Source organism: Salvelinus fontinalis, chromosome 40 (assembly GCF_029448725.1).
Source record: "Salvelinus fontinalis isolate EN_2023a chromosome 40, ASM2944872v1, whole genome shotgun sequence".
Classification (NCBI taxonomy): domain Eukaryota; kingdom Metazoa; phylum Chordata; class Actinopteri; order Salmoniformes; family Salmonidae; genus Salvelinus; species Salvelinus fontinalis.
The window spans coordinates 3,869,090-3,889,824 of record NC_074704.1 but is presented as its reverse complement, the minus strand read 5'-3'; the positions used below and the strand labels follow the sequence as shown (position 1 = coordinate 3,889,824).

At 45.7% G+C, this 20,735-nt stretch overlaps 1 protein-coding gene across 1 annotated transcript; it reads left to right on the top strand.

The window, feature by feature from the left end:
• Positions 1-1,098: 1,098 nt before the first annotated feature.
• Positions 1,099-19,212, top strand: LOC129839835 (zinc finger protein 883-like). Its single transcript, XM_055907504.1, has 2 exons — positions 1,099-1,740; positions 17,622-19,212. The coding sequence occupies exons 1-2, from the start codon at positions 1,398-1,400 to the stop codon at positions 18,854-18,856; spliced, it is 1,578 nt and encodes a 525-aa protein (XP_055763479.1). The 5' UTR covers positions 1,099-1,397; the 3' UTR covers positions 18,857-19,212.
• The last annotated feature ends 1,523 nt before the right edge of the window (positions 19,213-20,735 follow it).

Sequence of the window (20,735 nt, the reverse complement as noted above, 5' to 3'; positions counted from 1 at the left end):
AGTGGATAGAGGAGGTGCAACCAGGAAGACTAGTAATATGTTGGGGACCGCATCAGTTTAGTAGTGGATAGAGGAGGTGCAACCATGAAGACTAGTAATATGTTGGGACTGCATCAGTTTAGTAGTGGATAGAGGAGGTGCAACCAGGAAGACTAGTAATATGTTGGGACCGCATCAGTTTAGTAGTGGATAGAGGAGGTGCAACCAGGAAGACTAGTAATATGTTGGGACTGCATCAGTTTAGTAGTGGATAGAGGAGGTGCAACCAGGAAGATTAGTAATATGTTGGGGACCGCATCAGTTTAGTGGAGTTTAAGATCTGGAGAGTCGGAACGTGAGGATTTATGGGTAGAAATATTGACGCTGCTGATTGGCTTACAGAGAGATGGTTTTGATGTTCAGTTTTGTTGAATTTCCGGGCTCCATACATGAGTTAATGGACATTATATCATAGATATAATTAGCATAAGAGCAGTGGAAAATAATATTTTGGATATACAGGTGGAGTTGTTTAAAACCTTGATTCTGTAAAATGGGTTAGATTGTTGGCAGAAATAATGGGATGAAATTAGTAAGAGCAAAAATTTTTTATTTTTTTATATTTGATTTATTTAGCAGACAGAGCGACTAACTGTAGTGAGTGCATTCATTTCCATACTGCCGCCCCCCCCCCCCCCCCACCCCCAAGGAAATCTGTATGGGCGATAGTGTCATGGTAACAGAAGGGAGGGAGTTATGTGGTCTAGGTTGAGATGAGGGCGGAATTGAATTCCTCTTTGGAATTGATAGGTCAAACAGGGGCACTGGAATGTGTAATGGCTGTATGGAAGAGGAAATGGTTTTGGGAAATGTAATGAGGTAGACAGGGAGAGGTTGTATGACAGACGTTTGGACTGGGAATGGGATTGGGTGGTGGTGATGGGAGTAGTTTTTTTTTAGGGAATTATTTTATTTAGTTAGAAATGCAGCGTTAGATAAGAGAAGAATATAGTGGTATTGATTGGTCATTAGCGGCCTCACACTCCAGTACTGTAGGGGGCGGTGTTTACACCTCTCGCTCGGTTGCGATCCGCCGATAAAAACTCAAAAGAAGAAAAGCAACAACAGCTTGTCAGCCATCTCGGTAGCTTGCTAGCCGACATAGCGGAAACGTTCAAGCTCTTTAGACGCTTTCTGATATATGAGCCACTGTGTTTTGAACACATTTCTGTCGTTTAGATAATTATCCAATTTAATTTCCTATTTACGTTGTTATTAGTCAGCTAGCTGTCTCGTTAAGTTAGCATTAGCCTAGCTAGCTAGCTGTCTCGTTAAGTTAGCATTAGCCTTGCTAACGTAGCTGGCTGGTTAAGTTAGCATTAGCCTAGCTAGCTAGCTGTTAGCTATCATCCCCGACCATGAGTTCACCAAGCTACTCGTCTCCTGTTGAAGAAGAGGAGGTCTGCTTGACGGAGAAAGAGGGTCTGTGGCTGAACGTTGTCGTGAAAGAGGAGAAGGAAGAAGAGGATGTGACAGTAACAATATTAGAGGATGAGGCTGTTACAGTGAAAGAGGAAGAGGAGGACGTTACGGTGAAAGAAGAGGAAGACGCGTTCAGAGTGAAAGAGGAAGAGGAGGATGTTACAGTGAAAGAAGAGGAGGAAGAGAAAGAGCAGGATGCATTTTTTGCAGTGAAGAATGAGACAGACGGGGAGATAACTGTCATATTGGAAGAAGAGACAGGAAATCTGATTAACACCGGTAAGTACTGTCTTACCCCATGTGTTGTCTTAAGGGGAAAAAATGATCCTCCACTATGTTTAACAACAGAGAAAACCCCCTAAATGATTTGATGACTTTTCCTAGAGTGACCCCCAACATTAGAAACAGTGAAACATCGCCTTTGTTCATATTTCCATGAAAGCTGTACACCACCAGGATACAAAGATTGTCTTAGGGTCATTTTTCACCCGGCAGTTATAAAATCATTTACACACCACAAAGACACACACACAAACACAATGAGAAAGAGTGGGAAATAAGAATATAAAAGCCTATTTGTTATAGTGGGAGATTCCAATGTATCTTGTATTCCATATTTCTCTGATTCTAGGATGCAGGTAGATCGTTTTTTCAGGAGCCAGTTTTTATAATCTCAGGGGTGGGGGGGTTGATGAAACTTCAACCAAATCCTATGACCGGAGAAAGTGATATTAGCCTTAGGACTTAACGAATGTCTGAATTGAACAAACGTCAACCACATCGATGAAAGCAACTGCAGCAACTGTTTGTATTACTCATCACCCTCTCTGATATTAACAAAGGATCACAGACTATATTACAACAACTAAACAATACCATAGTATTACTCATCAACCTCTCTGATATTAACAAAGGATCACCAGACTGTATTAGAACAACTAAACAATACCATAGTATTACTCATCAACCCTCTCTGATATTAACAAAGGATCACCAGACTGTATTACAACTAAACAATACCATAGTATTACTCATCAACCTCTCTGATATTAACAAAGGGTCACCAGACTGTATTTACAACAACTAAACAATACCATAGTATTACTCATCAACCTCTCTGATATTAACAAAGGATCACCAGGCTCTATTACAACAACTAAACAATACCATAGTATTACTCATCAACCCTCTCTGATATTAACAAAGGATCACCAGGCTCTATTTACAACAACTAAACAATACCATAGTATTACTCATCACCCTCTCTGATATTAACAAAGGATCACCAGACTGTAATACAACTAAACAATACCATAGTATTACTCATCACCCCTCTCTGATATTAACAAAGGATCACCAGACTCTATTACAACAACTAAACAATACCATAGTATTACTCATCAACCCTCTCTGATATTAACAAAGGATCACCAGACTGTATTACAACTAAACAATACCATAGTATTACTCATCAACCTCTCTGATATTAACAAAGGATCACCAGACTGTATTACAACTAAACAATACCATAGTATTACTCATCAACCCTCTCTGATATTAACAAAGGATCACCAGACTGTATTACAACTAAACAATACCATAGTATTACTCATCAACCTCTCTGATATTAACAAAGGATCACAGACTATATTACAACTAAACAATACCATAGTATTACTCATCAACCTCTCTGATATTAACAAAGGATCACCAGACTGTATTTACAACTAAACAATACCATAGTATTACTCCTCAACCTCTCTGATATTAACAAAGGATCACCAGACTGTATTACAACAACTAAACAATACCATTGTATTACTCATCAACACTCTCTGATATTAACAAAGGATCACCAGACTGTAATACAACTAAACAATACCATAGTATTACTCATCACCCCTCTCTGATATTAACAAAGGATCACCAGACTCTATTACAACAACTAAACAATACCATAGTATTACTCATCAACCCTCTCTGATATTAACAAAGGATCACCAGACTGTATTACAACTAAACAATACCATAGTATTACTCATCAACCTCTCTGATATTAACAAAGGATCACCAGACTGTATTACAACTAAACAATACCATAGTATTACTCATCAACCCTCTCTGATATTAACAAAGGATCACCAGACTGTATTACAACTAAACAATACCATAGTATTACTCATCAACCTCTCTGATATTAACAAAGGATCACAGACTATATTACAACTAAACAATACCATAGTATTACTCATCAACCTCTCTGATATTAACAAAGGATCACCAGACTGTATTTACAACTAAACAATACCATAGTATTACTCATCACCCTCTCTGATATTAACAAAGGATCACAAGGCTCTATTTACAACAACTAAACAACACCATAGAAGAGACATTTCAATTCTTACTTGACCTTAACAAGCTCTGATTCCAGGTTGAACCAAAGAACCCCTTTCTATTGGACACGGGGGGTGGGGGGGGGGCAGCGGTTTTTGGGAGTTCTGGTTGGACCAATTAAACATGTAGGTGGGGAGGAGCAGCTCCTTGGCAGCTCCCCAGCATTCAAACATCACAAAACTTTCTTCTTCCTATAGGCTTAACCAAGCCCAGAAAGTAGGTTGTAGAAAGGGGTCTAACCGTTAGATCCCCAGACCGATTGACCGCGTTGGATCTTCGTTAGGGATTTACAGGCGGTACTGTAGGAGACTAGGGATTTACAGGCGGTACCGTAGGAGACTCAGGGATTTACAGGTGGTACCGTAGGAGACTAGGGATTTACAGGCGGTACCGTAGGAGACTCAGGGATTTACAGGTGGTACCGTAGGAGACTATGGGATTTACAGGTGGTACCGTAGGAGACTCAGGGATTTACAGGCGGTACCGTAGGAGACTCAGGGATTTACAGGTGGTACCGTAGGAGACTCAGGGATTTACAGGTGGTACCGTAGGAGACTCAGGGATTTACAGGTGGTACCGTAGGAGACTCAGGGATTTACAGGCGGTACCGTAGGAGACTCAGGGATTTACAGGCGGTACTGTAGGAGACTAGGGATTTACAGGTGGTACCGTAGTAGACTATGGGATTTACAGGTGGTACCGTAGGAGACTCAGGGATTTACAGGCGGTACCGTAGGAGACTAGAGATTTACAGGCGGTACCGTAGGAGACTAGGGATTTACAGGTGGTACCGTAGGAGACTCAGGGATTTACAGGTGGTACCGTAGGAGACTAGGGATTTACAGGCGGTACCGTAGGAGACTAGGGATTTACAGGCGGTACCGTAGGAGACTAGGGATTTACAGGTGGTACTGTAGGAGACTAGGGATTTACAGGTGGTACCGTAGGAGACTCAGGGATTTACAGGTGGTACCGTAGGAGACTAGGGATTTACAGGTGGTACCGTAGGAGACTAGGGATTTACAGGTGGTACCGTAGGAGACTAGGGATTTACAGGCGGTACCGTAGGAGACTCAGGGATTTACAGGCGGTACCGTAGGAGACTCAGGGATTTACAGGTGGTACCGTAGGAGACTAGGGATTTACAGGTGGTACCGTAGGAGACTCAGGGATTTACAGGCGGTACCGTAGGAGACTAGAGATTTACAGGCGGTACCGTAGGAGACTAGGGATTTACAGGAGGTACTGTAGGAGACTAGGGATTTACAGGTGGTACCGTAGGAGACTCAGGGATTTACAGGTGGTACCGTAGGAGACTCAGGGATTTACAGGTGGTACCGTAGGAGACTAGGGATTTACAGGCGGTACCGTAGGAGACTAAAATTATTAGATCACTTTTAATGATGAGACTGATTGTTCCTTTCACACCATTTACCCATCAACCTGGGGAACCTTGAATTTGAATCGGTTTCAGAAACCAGAAACAGACTCTGATACAGGAGGATTTGGCATTTTTCTTCAAATTTTGACCGAGACGAAGCAAGGGCAAATCTAATCTTACAATTCAGCAATTGCAGTAATCAGATTATTGTTATGAATATTGTTATCAAGCCATTTGGAGCGGCAGGTATCCTAGTGGTTAGAGTGTAGAGGCGGCAGGTATCCTGGTGGTTAGAGTGTAGAGGCGGCAGGTATCCTGGTGGTTAGAGTGTAGAGGCGGCAGGTAGCCTGGTGGTTAGAGTGTAGAGGCGGCAGGTAGCCTAGTGGTTAGAGTGTAGAGGCGGCAGGTAGCCTAGTGGTTAGAGTGTAGAGGCGGCAGGTAGCCTAGTGGTTAGAGTGTAGAGGCGGCAGGTAGCCTAGTGGTTAGAGTGTAGAGGCGGCAGGTAGCCTAGTGGTTAGAGTGTAGAGGCGGCAGGTAGCCTAGTGGTTAGAGTGTAGAGGCGGCAGGTAGCCTAGTGGTTAGAGTGTAGAGGCGGCAGGTAGCCTAGTGGTTAGAGTGTAGAGGCGGCAGGTAGCCTAGTGGTTAGAGTGTAGAGGCGGCAGGTAGCCTGGTGGTTAGAGTGTAGAGGCGGCAGGTAGCCTGGTGGTTAGAGTGTAGAGGCGGCAGGTAGCCTGGTGGTTAGAGTGTAGAGGCGGCAGGTAGCCTGGTGGTTAGAGTGTAGAGGCGGCAGGTAGCCTAGTGGTTAGAGTGTAGAGGCGGCAGGTAGCCTGGTGGTTAGAGTGTAGAGGCGGCAGGTAGCCTGGTGGTTAGAGTGTAGAGGCGGCAGGTAGCCTGGTGGTTAGAGTGTAGAGGCGGCAGGTAGCCTAGTGGTTAGAGTGTAGAGGCGGCAGGTAGCCTAGTGGTTAGAGTGTAGAGGCGGCAGGTAGCCTAGTGGTTAGAGTGTAGAGGCGGCAGGTAGCCTAGTGGTTAGAGTGTAGAGGCGGCAGGTAGCCTGGTGGTTAGAGTGTAGAGGCGGCAGGTAGCCTGGTGGTTAGAGTGTAGAGGCGGCAGGTAGCCTGGTGGTTAGAGTGTAGAGGCGGCAGGTAGCCTGGTGGTTAGAGTGTAGAGGCGGCAGGTAGCCTGGTGGTTAGAGTGTAGAGGCGGCAGGTAGCCTGGTGGTTAGAGTGTAGAGGCGGCAGGTAGCCTGGTGGTTAGAGTGTAGAGGAGGCAGGTAGCCTGGTGGTTAGAGTGTAGAGGCGGCAGGTAGCCTGGTGGTTAGAGTGTAGAGGCGGCAGGTAGCCTGGTGGTTAGAGTGTAGAGGCGGCAGGTATCCTGGTGGTTAGAGTGTAGAGGCGGCAGGTATCCTGGTGGTTAGAGTGTAGAGGCGGCAGGTATCCTGGTGGTTAGAGTGTAGAGGCGGCAGGTATCCTGGTGGTTAGAGTGTAGAGGCGGCAGGTATCCTGGTGGTTAGAGTGTAGAGGCGGCAGGTAGCCTGGTGGTTAGAGTGTAGAGGCGGCAGGTAGCCTGGTGGTTAGAGTGTAGAGGCGGCAGGTAGCCTGGTGGTTAGAGTGTAGAGGCGGCAGGTAGCCTGGTGGTTAGAGTGTAGAGGCGGCAGGTAGCCTGGTGGTTAGAGTGTAGAGGCGGCAGGTAGCCTGGTGGTTAGAGTGTAGAGGCGGCAGGTAGCCTGGTGGTTAGAGTGTAGAGGCGGCAGGTAGCCTGGTGGTTAGAGTGTAGAGGCGGCAGGTAGCCTGGTGGTTAGAGTGTAGAGGCGGCAGGTAGCCTGGTGGTTAGAGTGTAGAGGCGGCAGGTAGCCTGGTGGTTAGAGTGTAGAGGCGGCAGGTAGCCTGGTGGTTAGAGTGTAGAGGCGGCAGGTAGCCTGGTGGTTAGAGTGTAGAGGCGGCAGGTAGCCTGGTGGTTAGAGTGTAGAGGCGGCAGGTAGCCTGGTGGTTAGAGTGTAGAGGCGGCAGGTAGCCTGGTGGTTAGAGTGTAGAGGCGGCAGGTAGCCTGGTGGTTAGAGTGTAGAGGCGGCAGGTAGCCTGGTGGTTAGAGTGTAGAGGCGGCAGGTAGCCTGGTGGTTAGAGTGTAGAGGCGGCAGGTAGCCTGGTGGTTAGAGTGTAGAGGCGGCAGGTAGCCTGGTGGTTAGAGTGTAGAGGCGGCAGGTAGCCTGGTGGTTAGAGTGTAGAGGCGGCAGGTAGCCTGGTGGTTAGAGTGTAGAGGCGGCAGGTAGCCTGGTGGTTAGAGTGTAGAGGCGGCAGGTAGCCTGGTGGTTAGAGCCTTGGACTAGTAACAGAAAGGTTTCAAGATCGAATCCCCGAGCTGACAAGGTAAAAATGGACTAGTAACCAGCCGGTAGCCTAGTGGTTAGAGTGTTGGACTAGTAACCGGCCGGTAGCCTAGTGGTTAGAGCGTTGGACTAGTAACCGGCCGGTAGCCTAGTGGTTAGAGCCTTGGACTAGTAACCGGCCGGTAGCCTAGTGGTTAGAGCCTTGGACTAGTAACCGGCCGGTAGCCTAGTGGTTAGAGCCTTGGACTAGTAACCGGCCGGTAGCCTAGTGGTTAGAGCCTTGGACTAGTAACCGGCCGGTAGCCTAGTGGTTAGAGCGTTGGACTAGTAACCGGCCGGTAGCCTAGTGGTTAGAGCGTTGGACTAGTAACCGGCCGGTAGCCTAGTGGTTAGAGCGTTGGACTAGTAACCGGCCGGTAGCCTAGTGGTTAGAGCGTTGGACTAGTAACCGGCCGGTAGCCTAGTGGTTAGAGCCTTGAACTAGTAACCGGCCGGTAGCCTAGTGGTTAGAGCGTTGGACTAGTAACCGGCAGGTAGCCTAGTGGTTAGAGCCTTGGACTAGTAACCGGCCGGTAGCCTAGTGGTTAGAGCCTTGAACTAGTAACCGGCCGGTAGCCTAGTGGTTAGAGCGTTGGACTAGTAACCGGCCGGTAGCCTAGTGGTTAGAGCGTTGAACTAGTAACCGGCCGGTAGCCTAGTGGTTAGAGCGTTGGACTAGTAACCGGCAGGTAGCCTAGCGGTTAGAGCGTTGGACTAGTAACCGGCCGGTAGCCTAGCGGTTAGAGCGTTGGACTAGTAACCGGCCGGTAGCCTAGCGGTTAGAGCGTTGGACTAGTAACCGGCCGGTAGCCTAGCGGTTAGAGCGTTAAACTAGTAACCGGCCGGTAGCCTAGCGGTTAGAGCGTTGGACTAGTAACCGGCCGGTAGCCTAGCGGTTAGAGCGTTGGACTAGTAACCGGCCGGTAGCCTAGCGGTTAGAGCGTTAGACTAGTAACCGGCCGGTAGCCTAGTGGTTAGAGCGTTGGACTAGTAACCGGCCGGTAGCCTAGTGGTTAGAGCCTTGGACTAGTAACCGGCCGGTAGCCTAGTGGTTAGAGCGTTGGACTAGTAACCGGCAGGTAGCCTAGCGGTTAGAGCGTTGGACTAGTAACCGGCCGGTAGCCTAGCGGTTAGAGCGTTGGACTAGTAACCGGCCGGTAGCCTAGCGGTTAGAGCGTTGGACTAGTAACCGGCCGGTAGCCTAGCGGTTAGAGCGTTAAACTAGTAACCGGCCGGTAGCCTAGTGGTTAGAGCCTTGGACTAGTAACCGGCCGGTAGCCTAGTGGTTAGAGCGTTGGACTAGTAACCGGCAGGTAGCCTAGCGGTTAGAGCGTTGGACTAGTAACCGGCCGGTAGCCTAGCGGTTAGAGCCTTGGACTAGTAACCGGCCGGTAGCCTAGCGGTTAGAGCCTTGGACTAGTAACCGGCCGGTAGCCTAGCGGTTAGAGCGTTGGACTAGTAACCGGCAGGTAGCCTAGCGGTTAGAGCGTTGGACTAGTAACCGGCCGGTAGCCTAGCGGTTAGAGCCTTGAACTAGTAACCGGCCGGTAGCCTAGCGGTTAGAGCCTTGGACTAGTAACCGGCCGGTAGCCTAGTGGTTAGAGCGTTGGACTAGTAACCGGCCGGTAGCCTAGTGGTTAGAGCGTTGGACTAGTAACCGGCCGGTAGCCTAGTGGTTAGAGCGTTAAACTAGTAACCGGCCGGTAGCCTAGTGGTTAGAGCGTTGGACTAGTAACCGGCCGGTAGCCTAGTGGTTAGAGCGTTGGACTAGTAACCGGCCGGTAGCCTAGTGGTTAGAGCGTTAAACTAGTAACCGGCCGGTAGCCTAGTGGTTAGAGCGTTGGACTAGTAACCGGCCGGTAGCCTAGTGGTTAGAGCCTTGGAGTAGTAACCGGCCGGTAGCCTAGTGGTTAGAGCGTTGGACTAGTAACCGGCAGGTAGCCTAGCGGTTAGAGCGTTGGACTAGTAACCGGCAGGTAGCCTAGTGGTTAGAGCGTTGAACTAGTAACCGGCCGGTAGCCTAGCGGTTAGAGCGTTGGACTAGTAACCGGCAGGTAGCCTAGCGGTTAGAGCGTTGGACTAGTAACCGGCCGGTAGCCTAGTGGTTAGAGCGTTAAACTAGTAACCGGCCGGTAGCCTAGTGGTTAGAGCCTTGGACTAGTAACCGGCCGGTAGCCTAGTGGTTAGAGCCTTGGACTAGTAACCGGCCGGTAGCCTAGTGGTTAGAGCGTTGGACTAGTAACCGGCAGGTAGCCTAGCGGTTAGAGCGTTGGACTAGTAACCGGCCGGTAGCCTAGCGGTTAGAGCGTTGGACTAGTAACCGGCAGGTAGCCTAGCGGTTAGAGCGTTGGACTAGTAACCGGCAGGTAGCCTAGCGGTTAGAGCGTTGGACTAGTAACCAGCAGGTAGCCTAGCGGTTAGAGTGTTGGACTAGTAACCGGCCGGTAGCCTAGTGGTTAGAGCCTTGGACTAGTAACCGGCCGGTAGCCTAGCGGTTAGAGCGTTGGACTAGTAACCGGCCGGTAGCCTAGTGGTTAGAGCGTTGGACTAGTAACCGGCAGGTAGCCTAGTGGTTAGAGCGTTGGACTAGTAACCGGCCGGTAGCCTATTGGTTAGAGCGTTGGACTAGTAACCGGCAGGTAGCCTAGCGGTTAGAGCGTTGGACTAGTAACCAGCAGGTAGCCTAGTGGTTAGAGTGTTGGACTAGTAACCGGCCGGTAGCCTAGTGGTTAGAGCCTTGGACTAGTAACCGGCCGGTAGCCTAGCGGTTAGAGCGTTGGACTAGTAACCGGCCGGTAGCCTAGTGGTTAGAGCGTTGGACTAGTAACCGGCAGGTAGCCTAGTGGTTAGAGCGTTGGACTAGTAACCGGCCGGTAGCCTATTGGTTAGAGCGTTGGACTAGTAACCGGCAGGTAGCCTAGCGGTTAGAGCGTTGGACTAGTGTCGTGGAAAATCAATTCAAATATAACTCTTACAAGAACTTGTGAAATCAAACATGCTTTTTAATACAATTGTATAGCCAGCTGGAATATCCCGCGGAACACACACCGCTTCCCAGCCCCGGCTCCAACATTTATACACAAATAGCATATGGGTCCACCCCATATGCAAATAAGCATACTTCTCCTAATTCTTCCTGCCATCATTATCTTTTTAGTTCAGGCTTCCTGCTTGTTCACGCCTACTAACGCCCATTATCTGCTTTCAGTTAAATTATAATAGTGGCCAGACCCGTGCTTGTCTTAAAAATAATATATGTCCATCTATCCTATAGGCCTATGACTCAACCCTGTATTTAACTCAGTGCCCCAGCATGTTCTCTGGTATGTGTCCTTATTGGAATTGGCAGACTATGTGTCTCTTCTATCATTAGTGTCCAGTTGCCTTAGGCGCCTATGTGTCTGGTCAGTATGCACTTAATGGAATCAGCAGACTATGTGTCTAATGGGTCTAAGTGCCCTAAGCACATATTTCTCTGGCAGGTGTATCTTTAGTAGAATCAGCAGACTATGTGTCTCTTCTCTTCATGTAGTCTATTTTTAATGTTCAGCTAGCTTATACATCTATGTGCTGTCCTATACGTATATATGTATCTCATGTACTCCTACACTAGTAACCGGCCGGTAGCCTAGTGGTTAGAGCGTTGGACTAGTAACCGGCAGGTAGCCTAGTGGTTAGAGTGTTGGACTAGTAACCAGCCGGTAGCCTAGTGGTTAGAGCGTTGGACTAGTAACCAGCCGGTAGCCTAGTGGTTAGAGCGTTGGACTAGTAACCAGCCGGTAGCCTAGTGGTTAGAGCGTTGGACTAGTAACCGAAAGGTTGCAAGTTCAAATCGCCGAGCTGACAAGGTACAAAGCGGCAGGTATCCTCGTGGTTAGAGCCTTGGACAACAGTAACAGAAAGGTTTCAAGATCGAACCCTAAAAATCTGTCATTCTGCCCCTGAACAAGGCAGTTAACCCACCGTTCCCCGGTAGGCCGTCATTGAAAATAAGAATTTGTTCTTAACTGACTTGCCTAGTTAAATAAAAAGTGGACTAGAGTTCTAGAAGCTAGTGAGTTTTAGGAAAACGAGAGTTCTAGAAGCTAGTGAGTTTTAGGAAAACGAGAGTTCTAGAAGCTAGTGAGTTTTAGGAAGACGAGAGTTCTAGAAGCTAGTGAGTTTTAGGAAGACGAGAGTTCTAGAAGCTAGTGAGTTTTAGGAAGACGAGAGTTCTAGAAGCTAGTGAGTTTTAGGAAGACGAGAGTTCTAGAAGCTAGTGAGTTTTAGGAAAACGAGAGTTCTAGAAGCTAGTGAGTTTTAGGAAAACGAGAGTTCTAGAAGCTAGTGAGTTTTAGGAAAACGAGAGTTCTAGAAGCTAGTGAGTTTTAGGAAGACGAGAGTTCTAGAAGCTAGTGAGTTTTAGGAAGACGAGAGTTCTAGAAGCTAGTGAGTTTTAGGAAGACGAGAGTTCTAGAAGCTAGTGAGTTTTAGGAAGACGAGAGTTCTAGAAGCTAGTGAGTTTTAGGAAGACGAGAGTTCTAGAAGCTAGTGAGTTTTAGGAAGACGAGAGTTCTAGAAGCTAGTGAGTTTTAGGAAGACGAGAGTTCTAGAAGCTAGTGAGTTTTAGGAAGACGAGAGTTCTAGAAGCTAGTGAGTTTTAGGAAGACGAGAGTTCTAGAAGCTAGTGAGTTTTAGGAAGACGAGAGTTCTAGAAGCTAGTGAGTTTTAGGAAGACGAGAGTTCTAGAAGCTAGTGAGTTTTAGGAAGACGAGAGTTCTAGAAGCTAGTGAGTTTTAGGAAGACGAGAGTTCTAGAAGCTAGTGAGTTTTAGGAAGACGAGAGTTCTAGAAGCTAGTGAGTTTTAGAACGACGAGAGTTCTAGAAGCTAGTGAGTTTTAGGAAGACGAGAGTTCTAGAAGCTAGTGAGTTTTAGTATTCTAAAATAAATCAAATTAAAATAAATAAAAGATGAAGGATCTCAGATTGTTTTAATGGGGATAAAGTACAGTACATCCTAGAGGACAATTGACCAATAGACAAACATTATTCCCCATTTGCCTCACGTAATACATTTGGAAACACAAAACCTAATCTGAGAGAAAATAGTAATACTTAATGAACTAAATTATATTACAGAACAAACAAATGGATCATGTTTCTGGGCTAGATTTCCCCCAGGACCCAGACAGTTTACTTAATGAACTAAATTATATTACAGAACAAACAAATGGCTCATTTTCTGGGCCAGATTCCCCAGGACCCAGACAGTTTACTTAATGAACTAAATGATATTACAGAACAAACAAATGGCTCATTTTCTGGGCCAGATTCCCCAGGACCCAGACAGTTTACTTAATGAACTAAATGATATTACAGAACAAACAAATGGCTCATTTTCTGGGCCAGATTCCCCAGGACCCAGACAGTTTACTTAATGAACTAAATGATATTACAGAACAAACAAATGGCTCATTTTCTGGGCCAGATTCCCCAGGACCCAGACAGTTTACTTAATGAACTAAATTATATTACAGAACAAACAAATGGGTCATCTTTCTGGGCCAGATTCCCCAGGATCCAGACAGTTTTACTTGTGGATTTTAGGTAACAAAGCCCCGGAAACTTGGACGGTCCCTTTTCGGTGTTCCATGCGGACATCCGATAGTGAGTGATTGTGTCTCAGAGTCCTATAAAATAGCAGAGAGTATATAGACTCTCACATTAAACCCTCTCTCAGAAACATTCTAGTTATGTTCAAGATACTTAGGAATTTCGTCAACAAACGGAAGGAAATGAAAATATCCAAGAATACATTTTCTCTTTTCTATTGGTAACGTTTCTCTTTACACTAATATAGAGACTAGGATTACAAGCAGTTTACACTAATATAGAGACTAGGATTACAAGCAGTTTACACTAATATAGAGACTAGGATTACAAGCAGTTTACACTAATATAGAGACTAGATTAGGATTACAAGCAGTTTACACTAATATAGAGACTAGACTAGGAATACAAGCAGTTTACACTAATATAGAGACTAGACTAGGATTACAAGCAGTTTACACTAATATAGAGACTAGACTAGGATTACAAGCAGTTTACACTAATATAGAGACTAGACTAGGATTACAAGCAGTTTACACTAACATAGAGACTAGACTAGGATTACAAGCAGTTTACACTAATATAGAGACTAGGATTACAAGCAGTTTACACTAATATAGAGACTAGGATTTACAAGCAGTCTACACTAATATAGAGACTAGACTAGGATTACAAGCAGTTTACACTAATATAGAGACTAGGATTACAAGCAGTTTACACTAATATAGAGACTAGGATTTACAAGCAGTCTACACTAATATAGAGACTAGACTAGGATTACAAGCAGTTTACACTAACATAGAGACTAGACTAGGATTACAAGCAGTTTACACTAATATAGAGACTAGGATTACAAGCAGTTTACAATAATATAGAGACTAGACTAGGATTACAAGCAGTTTACACTAATATAGAGACTAGGATTACAAGCAGTTTACACTAATATAGAGACTAGACTAGGATTACAAGCAGTTTACACTAATATAGAGACTAGACTAGGATTACAAGCAGTTTACACTAATATAGAGACTAGACTAGGATTACAAGCAGTTTACACTAATATAGAGACTAGACTAGGATTACAAGCAGTTTACACTAATATAGAGACTAGACTAGGATTACAAGCAGTTTACACTAATATAGAGACTAGACTAGGAATACAAGCAGTTTACACTAATATAGAGACTAGACTAGGATTACAAGCAGTTTACACTAATATAGAGACTAGACTAGGATTTACAAGCAGTTTACACTAATATAGAGACTAGACTAGGATTACAAGCAGTTTACACTAACATAGAGACTAGATTAGGACAGAATGGTGTAGACTATTGAATACCATTGAACCCTGTAGAACAGAATGGATTAGACTATTGAATACCATTGAACCCTGTAGGACAGAATGGATTAGACTATTGAATACCATTGAACCCTGTAGGACAGAATGGATAAGACTATTGAATACCATTGAACCCTGTAGGACAGAATGGTGTAGACTATTGAATACCATTGAACCCTGTAGGACAGAATGGATTAGACTATTGAATACAATTGAACCCTGTAGGACAGAATGGATTAGACTATTGAATACCATTGAACCCTGTAGGACAGAATGGATTAGACTATTGAATACCATTGAACCCTGTAGGACAGAATGGATTAGATAATTGAATACCATTGGACCCTGTAGGACAGAATGGATTAGACTATTGAATTCCATTGAACCCTGGTAGCAAATCTGTTAGCTTGAATGCTAACGCTTATTGACATAGGCTGGTAGCAAAGCTGTTAGCTTGAATGCTAACACTTATTGACATAGGCTGGTAGCAAAGATGTTAGCTAGAATGCTAACGCTTATTGACATATGCTGGAAGCAAAGCTGTTAGCTAGAATGCTAACGCGTATTGACATAGGCTGGTAGCAAAGCTGTTAGCTTGAATGCTAACGCTTATTGACATAGGCTGGTAGCCAAGCTGTTAGCTTGAATGCAAACACTTATTGACATAGGCTGGTAGCAAAGATGTTAGCTAGAATGCTAAGGCTTATTGACATATGCTGGAAGCAAAGCTGTTAGCTAGAATGCTAACGCTTATTGACATAGGCTGGTAGCAAAGCTGTTAGCTAGAATGCTAACGCTTATTGACATAGGCTGGTAGCAAAGCTGTTAGCTAGTATGCTAACGCTTATTGACATAGGCTGGAAGCAAAGCTGTTAGCTAGAATGCTAACGCTTATTGACATAGGCTGGAAGCAAAGCTGTTAGCTAGAATGCTAACGCTTATTGACATAGGCTGGTAGCAAAGCTGTTAGCTAGAATGCTAACGCTTATTGACATAGGCTGGAAGCAAAGCTGTTAGCTAGAATGCTAACGCTTATTGACATAGGCTGGAAGCAAAGCTGTTAGCTAGAATGCTAACGCTTATTGACATAGGCTGGTAGTAAAGCTGTTAGCTTGAATGCTAACGCTTATTGACATAGGCTGGTAGCCAAGCTGTTAGCCAGAATGCTAACGCTTATTGACATAGGCTGGTAGCAAAGCTGTTAGCTAGTATGCTAACGCTTATTGACATAGGCTGGAAGCAAAGCTGTTAGCTAGAATGCTAACGCTTATTGACATAGGCTGGAAGCAAAGCTGTTAGCTAGAATGCTAACGCTTATTGACATAGGCTGGTAGTAAAGCTGTTAGCTTGAATGCTAACGCTTATTGACATAGGCTGGTAGCCAAGCTGTTAGCTAGAATGCTAACGCTTATTGACATATGCTGGAAGCAAAGCTGTTAGCTAGAATGCTAACGCTTATTGACATAGGCTGGTAGCCAAGCTGTTAGCTAGAATGCTAACGCTTATTGACATAGGCTGGTAGCCAAGCTGTTAGCTAGAATGCTAACGCTTATTGACATAGGCTGGAAGCAAAGCTGTTAGCTAGAATGCTAACGCTTATTGACATAGGCTGGTAGCAAAGCTGTTAGCTAGAATGCTAACGCTTATTGACATAGGCTGGAAGCAAAGCTGTTAGCTAGAATGCTAACGCTTATTGACATAGGCTGGAAGCAAAGCTGTTAGCTAGAATGCTAACGCTTATTGACATAGGCTGGTAGCAAAGCTGTTAGCTAGAATGCTAACGCTTATTGACATAGGCTGGTAGCAAAGCTGTTAGCTAGTATGCTAACGCTTATTGACATAGGCTGGAAGCAAAGCTGTTAGCTAGAATGCTAACGCTTATTGACATAGGCTGGAAGCAAAGCTTTTAGCTAGAATGCTAACGCTTATTGACATAGGCTGGAGTCAAAGCTGTTAGCTATAATGCTAACGCTTATTGACATAGGTTGGTGGCCAAGCTGGTAGCTAGAATGCTAACGCTTATTGACATAGGCTGGTAGTAAAGCTGTTAGCTTGAATGCTTCCACTAGACGTCAACAGTCTTTAGAAATGGTTTCATGCTTGTATTCTGAAAAATGAGGGAGTAAGAGTGAGTGGACCATTCAGTGTCACAGAGCTTTTTCATGCGCGCGACCGAGAGAGTGCCTTTCTTGTTTACCTTTTATATTGACGACGTTCTTGTCCGGTTGAAATATTATCGATTATTTAGGCTAAAAACAACCTGAGGATTGACTATAAACATCGTTTGAAATGTTTCTACCAACTTTACGGATACTATTTGGATTTTTCGTCTGCCTGTTGTGACTGCGTTTGAGCCTGTGGATTACTGAAGAAAACACGCAAACAAAACTGAGGTTTTTGGATATAAACAGGGACTTTATCGAACAAAACAAACATTTATTGAGTAAATGGGAGTCTTGTGAGTGCAACAATATGAAGATCATCAAAGGTAAGTGATTAATTTTATCACTATTTCTGACTTGTGTAACTCCTCTACTTGGCTGGTAACTGTTTGTAATGATTTGTCTGCTGGGCGCTGTTCTCAGACAATCGCATGGTATGCTTTCGCCGTAAAGAAATCTTCTGAAACCGCGGTTGGATTAACAAGAAGTTAATCTTTAAACCGATGTATAACACTGTGTTTTATGAATTTTTATAAGCTGAGCTAAAAAGGTAAAGGCCGCTAGCAGTGGCTAACAATGACTAAATAGCTAGTAGCTAATTAGCTGGTTAGCTTCTGATGGCTAGCTGCTGAATGAGGTTCTAGCTATAAGGTCTAAAAAAATATATATATTTGAAATCTGAAACCGCGGTTTGATTAACAAGAAGTTAATCTTTAAACCGATGTATAACACTTGTATGTTTTATAATTAGTATTTCTGTTTTTGAATTTGGCGCTCTGCAATTTCACTGGATGTTGGCCAGGTGGGACGCTAGCAGTAAATTATTGTACAACTTCATGGGTACGCTCTGGGCATCACCTTTTACCTCAAATAAACAGTGGATTTCTGCTGTTGTGGGCCTTTAACCGTCTGACTTTGTTTTTCACACAGGAGAGAGACATGACTATCGTGGATCTTTTGGGGAGCCTCAACAACCTCATGATGCTGACGAGGCAGAGAAGAGTCTCTCCAGATCAGAACACCTCAAGAAACACCTGCAGAGATCCACAGGGAAGAAATCTAACCGCTGCTCTGACTGTGGGAAGAGTTTCACCTCGTCATCAGATCTTAAAATACACCAGAGAATTCATACAGGAGAGAAACCGTACAGCTGCTCCGACTGTGCAAGGACTTTTACTACACGAAGTCAGATGATATCTCATCGGAGAACACACACAGGAGAAAAGCCTTTCAGCTGTGATCGATGTGGGAAGAGTTTTGCTCAGTCAGGCAACCTGACAATTCACCAGAGAACACACACGGGTGAGAAGCCTTACCACTGCTCTGACTGTGGAATGAGTTTTACTACCTCAGGTGGACTGATATCACACCAGAGAACACACACGGGAGAACAGTGTGGGAAGAGCTTTGCTGCCGCAAGGAACCTGAATCTAGTTCACACAGCTGCTCTGACCACACACCAGAGAAGCTACACTGGAGAGAAACCATACCACTGCTCAGACTGTGGAATGAGTTTTACTACATCAAGTGGACTGATATCACACCAGAGAATCCACACCGGAGAGAAACTATACAACTGCTCAGATTGTGGGATGAGTTTTACTGGATTAGACAAACTGACTATACACCAGCGATTACACACAGAGAGGACTTATAGCTGTGATCAATGTGGGAAAAACTTTGCTGCAGCAACAAACCTGATAGTTCACCAGAGAACACACACAGGAGAGAGGCCTTATTGCTGTGATGAATGTGGGAAGAGATTCACTCAGTCAGCACACCTGACTGTTCACCAGAGAACACACACAGGAGAGCAGCCTTATAGCTGCGATCAATGTGGGAAACATTTTGCGTTGCCAGGAAACCTGACTGTACACAAGAGAACACACACCGGAGAAAAGCCTTACAGCTGTGACGTATGTGAGGATAGTTTTGCCACCTGGACAGCCCTGGCTACACACAAACGAATCCACACGGGTGAGAAACCGTACCACTGCTCCGACTGTGGAATGAGCTTTACTTCCTCAAGCGACCTGAAAAGACACCAGAGAAAACACACAGGAGAGAAACCTTATCGCTGTGATCAGTGTGGGAAGAGCTTTATTCGATCAGACTCTCTGTCAAAACACAAGAAAATACATGCAGGAGAGCCACAGAGTGTTTAATGTTCTCCAACACCAGACCTGAGTAGTAGAACACAGAGTGTGGAATGATCTCCAACACCAGACCCGAGTAGTAGAACACAGAGTAATGAACTATTTGTAATCTAACTGTTGATGTCATAGTCTCTTTGTGGTCTTGTTTCATAATAATAATAATAATAATAATATAATTTATAATATTGTAAAATCCTACAACTTTTGACAGCTCTAATGTCAAATGATCACATTTATAATTTTGTAAATTTATAGAAGGAGCATCAGAACAATAAATGTGATGTTTTGATGTAGTCGGAGACCCTAGAAGATTTCACATTCCAGATGTTGCTGTAAATAAACAGAAGGATGAGTTTCTAATGTCATGTAGCCTCGACTCCAGGTTTGACTGACGCTCCAGGTTTCACTGACGCTCTAAAAATGACCACCAGGGGAGGGGGGGGGGGGGAGAGAGGGTCAGAGAGGGAGGAGAGAGAGGGAGGGGTCAGAGAGAGAGAGAGGGGAGAGAGAGGGGGGGGGTCAGAGAGAGGGAGGAGAGGGAGGGGGGTCAGAGAGGGGGGGAGAGGGTCGGAGAGGGGGGGGAGGGGGTCAGAGAGGGGGGGGGTCAGAGAGAGAGGGAGGAGAGGGAGGGGGGGGTCAGAGAGGGGGGGAGAGGGTCGGAGAGGGGGGGAGGGGGTCAGAGAGGGGGGGGGTCAGAGAGAGAGGGAGGAGAGGGAGGGGGGGGTCAGAGAGGGGGGGAGAGGGTCGGAGAGGGGGGGAGAGAGGGGGGAGGGGGTCAGAGAGGGGGGGCAGAGAGAGGAGGGAGGGGGGGGTCAGAGAGGGGGGGAGAGAGGGGGGAGGGGGTCAGAGAGGGGGGGGCAGAGAGAGGGAGGAGAGGGAGGGGGGGGTCAGAGAGGGGGGGGAGAGGGTCGGAGAGGGGGGGGGGGGTCAGAGAGGGGGGGGAGAGGGTCGGAGAGGGGGGGAGAGAGGGGGGGGGCAGAGAGAGGGAGGAGAGAGAGGAGGGGGGGTCAGAGAGAGAGAGAGAGAGGGGGGGGTCAGAGAGAGGGAGGGGGGGTCAGAGAGAGAGGGGGGGTCAGAGGGGGGAGAGAGAGAGAGGGGGGGAGAGAGGAGTCAGAGAAGGGGGGATCAAAGGGGGCAGGGGGGATCAGAGAGGGGGGAGAGAGCGAGGGTCAGAGCGCGAGAGCGAGGGATCAGAGAGGGGGTCAGAGATCAGAGAGGGGGGAGAGAGCGAGGGTCAGAGCGCGAGAGCGAGGGATCAGAGAGGGGGTCAGAGTGAGCGAGAGTGTGAGGAAAAGTATTGTCGTGTTTCGTTGATTTTCAGAATGCTTTTGATCCACGATGGATTATATTAAAACCCTCCAATGCGGCGTTGGGGGTAAACGACATCATCAAATATATTTAAACACGTGTCATATGGTTATATTTCTTTTGAATCTTTATTTGTTTTTATATCGGAATTAACGCCCCTTCCCAAACATCCCTACAAGATGTTGAAAAGACGTGTGTTTTTGGTTGTATACTTTCTGCCACTAAATGTCATATATACACATCATGTTAGGATCTCTTGTCTTTTTGTCTGTTTTTAAATGAACACCATATATCTGTCATGGATCAATTCATTATTATTACAGTATGTTATAGGACCTCTATTGGTCAGAGTAGAAGGGCTCAGCTGGTGATGTCTAATAGTAAATAAGTCTTTAGAGCAGTATGTTAAAGGACCTCTATGGGTCAGAGTAGAAGGGCTCAGCTGGTGATGTCTAATAGTAAATAAGTCTTTAGAGCAGTATGTTATAGGACCTCTATGGGTCAGAGTAGAAGGAGTCAGCTGGTGATGTCTAATAGTAAATAAGTCTTTAGAGCAGTATGTTATAGGACCTCTATGGGT